At 48.4% G+C, this 12,189-nt stretch overlaps 4 protein-coding genes across 4 annotated transcripts; all 4 read left to right on the top strand.

Moving 5' to 3' along the window:
• Nucleotides 1–796: 796 nt before the first annotated feature.
• UA08_07171 (hypothetical protein) lies at nt 797–2,721 on the top strand (the record flags this gene model as incomplete). Its single annotated transcript, XM_020262083.1, has 2 exons — nt 797–1,419; nt 1,482–2,721. 2 exons carry the CDS (start codon nt 797–799, stop codon nt 2,719–2,721), a joined length of 1,863 nt encoding a protein of 620 aa, XP_020117754.1.
• Nucleotides 2,722–3,230: 509 nt separating this feature from the next.
• UA08_07170 (Transcription initiation factor IIA subunit 2) lies at nt 3,231–3,799 on the top strand (the record flags this gene model as incomplete). Its single annotated transcript, XM_020262082.1, has 3 exons — nt 3,231–3,271; nt 3,415–3,562; nt 3,653–3,799. The coding sequence occupies 3 exons, from the start codon at nt 3,231–3,233 to the stop codon at nt 3,797–3,799; spliced, it is 336 nt and encodes a 111-aa protein (XP_020117751.1).
• Nucleotides 3,800–4,181: 382 nt separating this feature from the next.
• On the top strand, nt 4,182–5,639 carry UA08_07169 (hypothetical protein; the record flags this gene model as incomplete). Its single annotated transcript, XM_020262081.1, has 3 exons — nt 4,182–4,377; nt 4,439–4,484; nt 4,547–5,639. 3 exons carry the CDS (start codon nt 4,182–4,184, stop codon nt 5,637–5,639), a joined length of 1,335 nt encoding a protein of 444 aa, XP_020117752.1.
• Nucleotides 5,640–8,580: 2,941 nt separating this feature from the next.
• Nucleotides 8,581–12,101, top strand: UA08_07168 (hypothetical protein; the record flags this gene model as incomplete). The annotated part of the gene is made up of 4 exons (XM_020262079.1): nt 8,581–9,017; nt 9,078–9,474; nt 9,531–9,809; nt 9,903–12,101. The coding sequence occupies 4 exons, from the start codon at nt 8,581–8,583 to the stop codon at nt 12,099–12,101; spliced, it is 3,312 nt and encodes a 1,103-aa protein (XP_020117563.1).
• Nucleotides 12,102–12,189: the final 88 nt, after the last annotated feature.

Genomic DNA, 12,189 nt, shown 5'->3' with positions numbered 1-12,189 from the left:
GTCCCGTTCTGCTCCGAAAGCGGATCGAAGCAACAGGCCGATTGACTCACCATCGTGTTGAGTCCCCACGGAGTTGTTCTTATCCTCCGCACTGACAATGCCAACGCAGGGTCGTAAGCTTGGTAGATGCCCGATGAAGAGAATTTTGTGGTATTATTTCAACACAATTACGGCCAGCATAGTATCTAAATAAGTGGGAGCAGACGTCTGTAGCAACACTGCGGCGGGGGTACTGCGCTGCCTAGTTCGTGCTAGTTGGGCTGCTCCGTAGTCTTGAGTTAAATCATCGATTTATGACTGGAAAACATCACTCACACCTCTTTCTTACCACAGCGTCACATCGGGTCCAAGCCTTAACGCCCGTGTGGTCGCATTGCTATATCAGTATCTCCTCGCCCTCGCCCTTCCCGCCGCTATCTTCACGATTCCGTCGTTGTCGTCCCTCTAGTACTCCGTCGGCACGTGCACATACTACAACAAGCGCAGAGTCGATCCTCTTGCTTCCAGAGGCTTCCGAAGTGTCCCTCCTTGTACGTGCCTGCCTGGTACACTCGCCGTCACTGCACGCACGCGTTCACGCGATAGTGATACCGCATAATTGGCCCAGGGAGGAGGACTCGTACGCTGCGCCGTTGCCCATACCTCCGCCACCACCGTCTCACTGCGCTGTAACAGCCAACTAACTCGCTATCGCTTCTCATAGGAGGGCCATATTTCTATTGCGCGCGCACTCTACGTACATGCGAACCGAGAGATACACCTATATATATATACTACCAGGCATCGTACATACATCATGGCCGAGCTCGCAGTGACGACCGAGACCTTCGTCCGCGATGTGGATCAACAAACGGCCATTGACGATGCGGACGATGAGGACATTGCGTACGAGCCGGAACAACAGACACACATCGAGGAGCCAAGGCTAGACATAGACCCTCTGGAAGAATTCCTCAAGCCTTTGGTGCCCGAAGAATCGCGGCTATACAATCTGGCCCGCCGCTTCTCCGAGGTTTATCGACATCTTGCCTTAACATCAGACCAACAATTCCTCCCTACCCCCGTGACTCGACTACCCAGTGGCGAAGAGGTGGGCCGCTATCTGGCAATCGATGTGGGAGGCAGTAATCTACGAGTAGCCTTTATTGAGTTGCTGGGGGAAGATGCCGATTCCGACAAGAGTCCCAGCGATAAATCGCGCGAGACAATCCGCAAGGCCCAGCGCCAACGCGTGAGACGGACACTGGAGAAAGCATGGCCGATTCAAGAGCATCTGAAAATGGACAAAGCGGAAGACTTGTTTGAATGGATTGGAGACTGCATTGCCGAAGTCATAGCCGACAGTCTTGCCTCGGACGCTACCAAGGGGGAGATTCCGGAGGAACTGGAGATGGGTATTACCTTCAGCTTCCCTATAATGTATGCTATCATCCCTTGTGCATGGACATGCCGTCGAGAAGGCCCACTGACAAGTATAATAGGCAGGAATCGCTGGGCGAGGCTACACTAATGCCAATGGGCAAAGGGTTTGCGATTACATCTGATCTCAATCTACGCAATATACTCCTTACCGGCTATGAAAAGCATACAAGGCGATCTGAAGACGACGAACCGTCAACCAAGCGACGGAAGCTCTATGCGCTTCCCAAGCTGAAAATTGCTGCCATCACTAACGATGCCGTTGCTACTCTAGTCTCGTCAGCGTATTGTGTCAAGTCGTTGCCAAATAGTCGCGTTACAATGGCCATCATTGTTGGCACGGGCTGCAATGCCACGATACCCATGTCTTTGACGGATTTACACGAATCCAAGGCCAAGTTGGTTAGCTCACGAGACCCCAAAGCCACGCAAACAATAGTTAACACGGAAATCACTATTTCTGGTGCTGCGGCGCCATTGAAGGAGCTGAACATCACCACTAAATGGGATGTTGAGCTCGACCGAGCATGTTCTCGGCCCGGTTTCCAACCCCTTGAATACATGACGGGTGGTCGTTATATTGGCGAACTTGTGCGAATTGTGTTTTTCGACTATCTCACCAATGTGCTTGGAGTCACCAAAAAAGAGTTGCCAGCAAATTTGGTGCATGAATACGCTCTTTCCACATACTATCTCTCGAATAAGGTTGCACGCAGTCGGTCTGCCCAAGAATTGGTGATGGAGCTCTCACGATCTTTACCGCCACCAGAGTCCAGTGATTGGTCTTGGAGCAGAGAGACTGCAATTGCATTCCAAAAAGTCACCAGGGCGGTTCAGACTCGCTCAGCAGGACTCATCGCCTCAGCAGTTATAGGCCTTCTTGCATGCACACGCGAAATTCAGCTGAGAGACGATAGTGCGCGAAACTCGCCTCAACCTCCGCTGGCAGGCATCCAAAGTGGAGACTCCAATGACGATCAACAAGAAACAGCTGCTGCTCTTGCCGCTACCAATAAGACGCTCACGTCTGAGAGTAATAACCAGCGAGGTCTCATAGTGCCTGTATTGGCGCCAGCGCCGGCAGACTGGCATTCCGGACCTGAGGAGTTGGTTGTCGCCTACACGGGAGGAATCATTCAGAATTATCCCAACTTCAAGGAAACGTGTCAGTCCTATATAGATCGAATGATTATGCGGACGGGTCCTCAGATGGGTGGCAAGTCTGTCTTTCTACGCGAGGCTTCTGATGGAGGCGTGATTGGGGCTGGAGTGCTTGCTGGCATGGTTGCTGGTCAGACTTGACCCGAGGTTTATTACTTTCCATTCTTTTCTTTCAGTTGACCCTCATATGAGCACTCGGCTCGATACGATTTGAATGGGTCTTTCCATTCATCTTGCGGCGTAATATTCGACTGGCTTGAATAGTTTACGTCTTGCATGAGAGAAAGATCAAGCAAGGGCAAGAATCTTCTTCTAAAGATAAAATATAGGAGTATTGGTTCGGGTGGTTATATAACTTATGACAAGGCTTCTGGCGTTTATTTTCCATAAAGCGGAACAAGGGTAAACAGTCATCATTTTAATTCTATAATCAGGTCGTCCTTATTTCGGACTTGGGAGTAGAAATACGCTCATTATCTTAATCCAGCCAAAGAAAGACGGAATTGATGCCTGGTCAGTCAGGTGTCCAGCTTACCTAACCGCATACTGCACGTGACCACATCGATTTCCCCCAGCTTTCCTCCTCCCAGACTATTTAAACTCCGCATCACCTCCTCACAACTTCGCCACTCTCTCCAAACGCCGCAAACATGAGCTCTCAGGCGTACTACGAGCTGTATCGCGGTAGCAGGTATAAAACAACCATGCCGCAATTTTCTGTTTGATGTAGTTTTTTTTTGGTTACAAAAAAAAGAGAAAATACCAAGAATGAGCAAACAATATACCTCGTTTTATAAAGGCTAACATTGACTTTTTTTTTTCCCTTTCGGCAAGTCTCGGGCTTTCGCTCACAGATACGCTCGATGATCTGATTAACGAGGGGCGAATCGAGCCACAGCTGGCTATGAAGATTCTGTCCAACTACGATCGTTTTGTCACGGAGATTCTTGCGGTGCAAGTGCGCGCTAGATTGACTTTCAAGGTATATCCCAACTTTTCCTTCGCGGCGCGCACTAGGCAACCATCACACAAGGGAGGATTGCTAATGCCATATGTTGGGGCAAAAAAATAGGGTCATCTCGATACCTACCGTTTCTGCGACGAAGTGTGGACGTTCCTGATCAAAGACGTTACTTTCAAGCTGGATAATCAGCAAACCGTCCATGCCGACAAGGTCAAAATCGTCAGCTGCAACAGCAAACGTCCCGGAGAGGCCTGAACGATTGAATATCGAATTGCGCTCCCCCTTTTTTTTTCCGTTTCTTATCACGATTGCTCTAGAGGGATGGATGGTTTTCATATCATGGTCGTCTTTTCACATTTTCGTTATGTATTTTACGATGGGCATGGTGTTTTGGGAGTTGGGAATCACATCGTACAGAGGATGGCCATTTAGTTGTCATTAAATACTAAGAAGAGATTCTTTGACACAACCTCGACTTCTGAAACATAAATGAAGTAGTTAGTGTTCGGCAGGCAAAGATGCCGATAAGCGGGACGTCATCGCAATTCTTTAGCGCCAGCATTCATACAAGTTCCGACCATGCTCCTAAGACGAACATCTGATCTGATCTACTACTCGCCACATACAAAATATAGATATGCCACGCCTTCTCCCGTGGCTAGCGGACGACAGACGGCGCAACAATGCTGAGCGCAGTCCAGCCCCTACGCGCCGTCGCGTAACTGCAAATTCAAGCCGCCGTCGCACGCCGTCACCGCCAGCGAACCAAGGCGGCGCAGAACGTGCATCGGCTCTGCAGTTGACTCCCAGACATATCGATGTTCTGAGATCTTGTAAGCAAAAAATAATATACTCGCTGGTGATAGGGTTGGGTATGCTGACGATGTCTCAAAGCGCGGAGTCCTCCAACTTCGCCGGTAGAAGCTCCTCCCATCGAAGAGTGAGTTCGGTGTCATATTTGCTATTAAGTCCTATGAAGGAATGCTTACTTGGCGAATTAAGATATATTAAAGAAGGGTTTGATAATGACGACATGTATATCATGGTTGAAGACGAGTTCTACGCGATCGCGCAACAGTTCACGAGACATCTACACCATGCCGAGTACGTGAAGCGGCGAAAACAGGCCAAAAATATGAATGCGTCGGTTCTGAGGGACATTAATCGACCGACAGACCAGAACACCATAATGAGAGCAGAGACCTTGAAGCGCAAGGAGGCCGAACGTCTGCGCGAGCGACAGAAGCGAGGGCTGGCGCCTACATCGAGACGGCCGCGGACGGAGGAAGAAAAAGATGAAGAAGAAGGATTGAGTGAGCTAGATGAGGAGGAGCGTGAAGATGATCCGTGGTTTGGCACTTCATTGCATACTTTGATGGCAAGTCCAAGGAAGAATAGGTCGCTTGTCGGCCTGCAGAGTATCAGATCGAGTACGAGAGCAGCAGCTGGGTTTCGCTCTTCTGAAGTTGCGAGGTCTCTGAGTGGCCATAGCAATGTTAGGCGGTCGGTTTCTTCTCTGCCGAGAAATGAGCAGCAGCGACGATCGGTGATTGAGTCGCCGGCAATCTCGCCTCCAGCTAATGCCGATGATGACGAAGACGATGAAGACGATGATTTGGAAATCATCGAATCTAGGTCAAGCAGGCCAAATCCATTACCACAGTCAGATGTGCGCGTGCGTACGCGTCTGATTAAGAGAGAGTCTCCAGAAAGAGATATCAATCCAGCACTTCAACGTACGACACCAAACGGGATTCAAAGTGGACGTCGGATAGTAAAATCGGAAGACCAACAAACAAAGAATAACGCCAATTTCGAATCGAGTACCCCTTTACGCCGAAGTGATTTGGAACATGAGCGAAAACTAATACCTACTGAGCTTGCCCGTTCTGAACCCAGACCCAGGAAGAGAATACTTCTTGATGAAATGGACGATGTTGTCACAGTCGATATTAAAGAGGAAGAAGAGTCAAAAAATAATATAATACAGGGCCAGCCTCGAAGGTCATTATCAACAAATCGTACACCTGAGCAACAACAACAAAGGACATCCAAAAGATCTCGCCTGAACGATATTCCGACATTTCTAGTGTGAAACACATAATCCACCATTTCTTATCTCGATCGGCGGTAGCAGTTGTTGGGCCAGGCCGAAATCATGGTCGATATGACGAGCATTAGCTCGTCAGTTTGGCACCGATCCTGAGAACCTTGCTCCTGAGCTGGTCTCTTGTGGAAGCCTTTCGAACAACAGCGGCATTTTGAGCGACCTCCTTCTCAGCCATGACACCGTGGCTGTCATGTCGATGTAGCGTACTTTGACTGGGGCAGTCAGACGGGAATATCATGCATGCTTCAATGGATAGTCGTAGCAACCTACTCATCGTCTTGTGATGGCATTGAGAACTCTTCTTTTCGGAAGTTCGTTGGAGGGCCCTAGCAAATGCAACAAATCATATCAGCGAAACTGTTTTCAATCTTTTTTTTTTTCTCCCTTGGGTCACCGGTCAAACTAACAATTTCGATAATTCTGCCTGGTTCCTCTTTTCGTCTGAAGCAGGATTTGAGCCATTGCGATATTGACGAAAAACACCCGCAAGTCGACATGGCTTATAGATCGAGACAAACTTTTCGAAATGGAAAGCAAAAGGCACAAAAGAACTTTTAGGAAAATAAATCTGCTAATATACGAGCAATGCACAATGCGAGGGCATCTATGTATATGGCTCCAAAGCAGCAGGAATAAATCGATGCAGGAGCCAGTGTAAGTGGCAAAAATACACGCTGAAGCAAAGGAAGAAAGAATGAGGGAGGATTCGTTTATTCCTTTTCCTTATGCCATTTGCAAGAAAAACTTGTGTGGGTTCATATACACTGAAAGAGAAGAGAAAGGGAAAAAAAAAAGATATGAACTGTTAATCCGATCGAACCTCAACAGTTTATATATGTATCTAAATACCCCAGGGTTTAAGGTATATACGTACGACATCTGTTAACCAAGCGATTCAAAATGCCAGGCCAGAAGACCATAAGAATAGACCCTCGGAGATCCCTTTGATTATCTCCGTCGCAATGTGATTGATCGCCCAGTTTCCATTTGAACCCGAAGAATTCAGCTACACGCCAGGGCTACGCTGCTACCGAAGCTACCAATGTAGGAGTTTGGGCTTTCGTCGGAGACTGAAATGTGAGACAGCCAGCCAGCCCTTCTTCAGTTGTGGGACATGGGAGGAATTTGTGCATGCCATGCATATTTTTAGACGAGTATGTACAAGAAACTGCTCCACGGATATTACAGTGTAGTTACTCGGTTTATACCCGAGTATTGTCATGATTATTGTTCTATTATAGAAATCACTCAAATGAAGGTGCCTTTTTTTTTTTTTTTTTCCATTTCTAGATGTTCCGACAAGGCAACACCGAGGCGTGATTTATTTGCCTCAAAAAGAAAGCCATCTACAGACCTGACACGAATACCTCAGATGATTAGCAAGCTGTTTCAAAACCTTATGCCTCAAAACTGTACTACCTAGTTACTAGGCTGCTGCCCTTCTACCAAAACAGTTATTCCGTATAATCATGCAAATCCTATGCGAGGCAGCAACTATCCAGTTGCCAATACACTCGTTGAAGGGAGCTGGAATTCTTTTTTTCTCTTTAATAACCACGTTACATAGGTAACAACGGAGCGGCGAATCCTTTAATAACCCCCCACTGGTCACATTCCTGAGGCCCCCTTTCGCCCAACCCCCTGGCCGCGTGTAACGCAGCAATTGAACCGACTCTTGAGTGAAAATTGACAGCTGTCTGATCTGTCACCTAGGACGAGTTGAAATAAACGAATTACGTCTCAGTCCAATCATTTGTTAGACATGATAGACGTGTAGTGCAGCAAATATTCAAGAATTCCGTGCTGTCGAAACAAGATTCGGGGTCATACATACATAAACGTACACATGATCATCGTAGCCCTAATTCCCGTAGGTATCTCCAAACAAAAGCATGCCACTTCCCGTGTTTTAAAGCTTATGCTCGTGCATATGAGCCTAAATAAGAATAATCGCTGAATTTTTCGATCTTCGGGCTGCGAGGGCTTCCATTCTTCGGCATTTGTGCACATTTTCTTTGCATGTCTTACTTAGGTAAGTGAATGGGGATAGTTTAACTAGTCAACTGGGCTCGGCCAGATATTCTATGTATCTAGACTTTGGATTGAGTTAGCCTTTTACTGTCGAAGGGGTGGAAGTTATGATTCTTCACTTCAATGTGTATACGCATTAATTTTATCAATGGTTAGCACAGCATATGCCTAACACCGCTAAGATTAATGCTGACTTACCTACCTAGCGGATATATGGGGGGTGCCTACTTCATGCGGCGGCCATTATTAAGTGCCACAGTCTATAAGCGAGTAATCTGACCGGTACGTGGAAAAGAAATAAGAAAGATGTGCGCGGTGTATTACTCTATACTTTTCCTATCTAATCAAAAGGAAAATGTGATTTACCCTATGTGTACAAAGTACTTACGTGCAAATTAACTGGCCATTATCATAGCCAAAACAGCTAAATTCCAAGAATAATGGAAGATACGAAGAGCGTACAGATGAGTCTATAAATGGTATAATGTAGGAGGTTATCGGAGCTTTAGAGCATGTCCTTCTAAGGAGTGGTCGCAGCGAAAGCGAGTATACACGGTTGTATATATGTCTCCGATCGAAATGTAACTCTTATCTTTCTACGCCACTGAAAGCTCCTGCACAGGATCCAGAAACTTCGATTGGAGAGCGGCGCTGAGCGCAATGATCTGAAAAAAGTAGACAATCTGCACCTACTACATAGCACATACGTATTAGTTGGTTAAGTTACTAGTTAGTTAGTTAACGTTAACCAAGATGCATGCTTACATAACGGTCAGCCTGATCAAGAAGCTGAACCTCTTAGTCAATGTAGTTATCTATGTAGCTTCTTACTAGCATCGCCCCCGCGTCATTGCTCTTGAACACCCACCGACTGCTCGTCCCATACTATAACACCATGTCTGGCGCCGAAGCGCTTACAATTTTTGGGCTTGTGTGCAACGTCATGCAGGTGATTGGTTTTGTGCAAGATGGAGCCCATATGGCCAAAGCTATCTACAATTACGGATCTCTGGACCCTCACCTCGCACAGACAAGCAATTACATAAAAGGAGGCTTGGAGAGATTGAGGGAGTCGTTGGAGAAGGGAAGACCTCTCGTTCAAGACGAGGAGGAGCTGCTAGACATCGTGAACGGCAGTCTAGAGACCGCAGAGGAGCTAAAGGCCGAGCTAGACAACATCGCAGGCACAGCAGCCAAGGGAAAGCATTCCGCCGCCTTACGTGGATGGTACAAAGCCACCGTGGGTAGGAAAAGGAGGAAGATCGAGAGAATAGAGAAGGTGATGCATGATCGTCAACAGGTCCTAGAGAGTCGCCTCATAGCTCGCATCTGGTAGTTACACGCTCATTTCCGACATTGCCGTGATGAAGTCTTTACTGACACAGTCTACAGCAGCCAGAGCGATGCAATCCTTCTCGAACGACAAGTAAATTTTAACAGTCTCGACCAGGCTTTACAAGGCCTCATTAAATGCTGTGCCTGCGAACAGAAGACTCGGGACCAGCTCATTCAGAGAGGGTTTCTAAATATGGCGACACATATCGATAGTAAGCTAGGAGCTCTCGAGCAGTCGGTTGAAACCCACCTTTCCATCGGTAGAAGCCAGCTCCAGGACAACATATTGTCTCGTTTACAAGAGCTTACACATGAAAAAGAGCATGAGAGGCTGTTGGGAAGCTTGCATTACGAAAAAATGAATGCTCGGCGGAACCATATTTCAGTTAATCATGACGATACCTTTTCCTGGATCTTCCCTCCACAACATAGCAATAGCAATGCTAATATGCAGGTATAGGAAGAGCGGCTTCATACTTATGTGATTATCATGCTGACTTTCTTACGTAGGATAGATTTGTGGAATGGCTGAAAGACCCTAACCAACGTATATTCTGGATCAATGGCAAAGCAGGCTCGGGGAAAAGCGTCCTAATGAAGTTTTTGGTCGACAATCCGCGCACCCAGTTCATCCTTGATGGTGATGCAAACAGGACCACCATCATCTTGTCCCACTTCCTCTGGACGGCAGGGCAGCCACTTGAACGAAATATGCAAGGGCTCCTTTGCTCTTTGATTCACCAGCTCTTAGACACAAAGACAGAGCTCTGCCGGGTCGTCTTGGAGAATGTTCCAACCTCAAGACGGAAGAGATTTCCCGGTGATTGGTCCACCAACGAACTCCGTGCTTCTTTTGTTGCTGCGATTTTGGCCTGTTGACAGCATGTTTGCATCTTCCTGGACGGTGTTGATGAAATGGACGACCACATGGCTCTGTTCAGCCTTCTGGAACAATTGCTTTCTCTACCGCGGCTGCAGGTCTGCGTCTCGAGCCGACCAGAGCCTGCGTTGCAACGACACTTGCAAAGCTATCCCCAGTTTCGGGTGCAAGATTTGACCCGACCTGACATCGAAAAGTACGCCCGCGATACTCTGCAAAGGTTATATGTCGACGACGCAGAGACCATTAGTCGCCTGGTGTCCACCATCTGCTCCAAGGCGGACGGGGTATTCCTATGGGTCGCTTTGGCCCTGCGGAGCATTCAAACAGGGCATGAAAACCGTGACAGCCCGGCCGAGCTGGAAAATCAGCGTCTGACTTCGCTTCCCAACGATATCAACGCGCTCTACCAAGAGATGTGGCGGCGGCTCAACGACAGCGAGACTGTATATCTGGAAACAGCCGCTCGGTATTTCAACCTTATGTTGGAATGTTTAGGCGACCTTAATCTCACCCGAGCAGCGAGTCCGTTATTACTGGCTCTAGCACTGCAACCGCGGCTGGCAGCCGCGGTCGTGACCGGGGATATCGAATCCTGGGAGGAGGCACTAGACAGGGAATGCGAGATAATCTCGGAGTGGTTGCCGATCCGGTGTGCGGGCTTACTTGAAGTGACCACAGATGGGACTGTGACGCTCATACATCGGTCTGCCCAGGAATTTCTCATGAACACGCCAGAGGGTCAACGCATACGCCGCGCAGACCCATCACCACGCGAAGCCCGCCGTCTGAATCTCATGCGGGGATTACTTGGCTGCTGCAGGCTGGAGATAGAGGCCAAGGCGAAGGCACTCCCTCCCCGTATCCTCAACCTCTGCCAACCCCTCTGTCGCAAGTTCACAGATGCGGGTATATTCTTTGATTCGTGCGCCCAAATTTTATCTCCAGAAAGTGCCCACGAACTGTTCAGCCTAGCACAAGCGCTCTATTCAACGGGGGAATGGGCCTTTGATAATTCCTACTACCTGCACCCGGATTTCATCGGCGCCGTCGCGCGCGCGGGTTTCTTTACCCAGGCACGAGCCGGATTTGCCCAGCTCGCTGGCGATGCTCCCCTCGGCAAGAGGATTTCGAGGCCTTATCAGACATATATCCTGGAATCTGTTTTCGACGCAGTAAAGTGGGGTCAAGTCACGTCCGCCCAGGATCTGGCTTTCCTTCGCGCACTTGGCAACACGTCCTCTATCCGATACGCCGGACATAGTACTATCAACTATCGTCAATCACTTGTTGAATCGGAGGGAGACCTAGTCCCTCCATTCTATCTCACCGGCGATCCGTTGGAGATTCTCCTGGAAGCGTCGCTTGATGACGACTTGCCGGGAAGATACAACTCTCTGGAACTTATGATCAGTCTTCTCGAAGGGGGCTATAATCCCTCCAACCGGAGACTCATCTTACTCGATGCCTCCGCCCCCAAGTTGTCAGACATATTCAGATATCGAGACTTCAGCTATCCAGAATTCTTGCGAGGAGGGACGCTGCTCATTGTAGTGAATACCTCCTTTCTTTTAACCCTGTTTGTACGGCTGCTAGCTAGCCGGCAGTCACTCTTCCCGTATGTCGATTTCCCCGCGTTATCTGAAAGACTGATGACCGTGGTGGAAGGCTTGAATACATCGGCGTTTTCACAACTGCTTGCCTTTGTTCCACAGTATACCAGAGCTGGTGATATACACCCTGAGAACAAACCTGCCCAGGAGGATTCCCAGGATGCTCATGTCGGATACGGAGACCCCGAGGATGAGCAGTCCGACAAGGAAGATCTTGAGATCGAGGAGAATTCCGACAGTGAGTACTACGAGAGGAACGAGAGGAACGAGTCGGAGCGGAGAGCTTGGGCCAGTTCCACAGTAGCACTCGTCCCTCGTACCGTCGACGATGGCAATGCTGTTCTTACCGCCCTTTCCGGCGAAATCTTCTCCTCCATTGCACTTGGAATGGACGGCCTCCTGCTTGGGCAGCTGGAGATCCCCGACCTTGAGTCCAGGCTTCGGCAGATCTTGCCAAATGCCAGACGTTATACGGTGCAGGAGCTCGAAGAAGCCTTGGCCATGAATGGGTTTCTGGTGCCATGGAACCTCGGGCCGGACTTCTGGCCGCCCAAGGAGGTTTATTCTGAACAGGATTTATTCACGTGATCCTATATACGATGAGGTTAAGGCTTGAGATAGATTTCTCACAAGCATCTTATGCTGCATATCTATAAGACCCTCGCGCAGATATAAT

This window comes from Talaromyces atroroseus, assembly GCF_001907595.1.
Source record: "Talaromyces atroroseus strain IBT 11181 chromosome Unknown scaffold_10, whole genome shotgun sequence".
NCBI classification, from domain to species: domain Eukaryota; kingdom Fungi; phylum Ascomycota; class Eurotiomycetes; order Eurotiales; family Trichocomaceae; genus Talaromyces; species Talaromyces atroroseus.
Note: the sequence above shows the minus strand (reverse complement) of the source record. Positions and strands in the feature narration are given on the sequence as shown.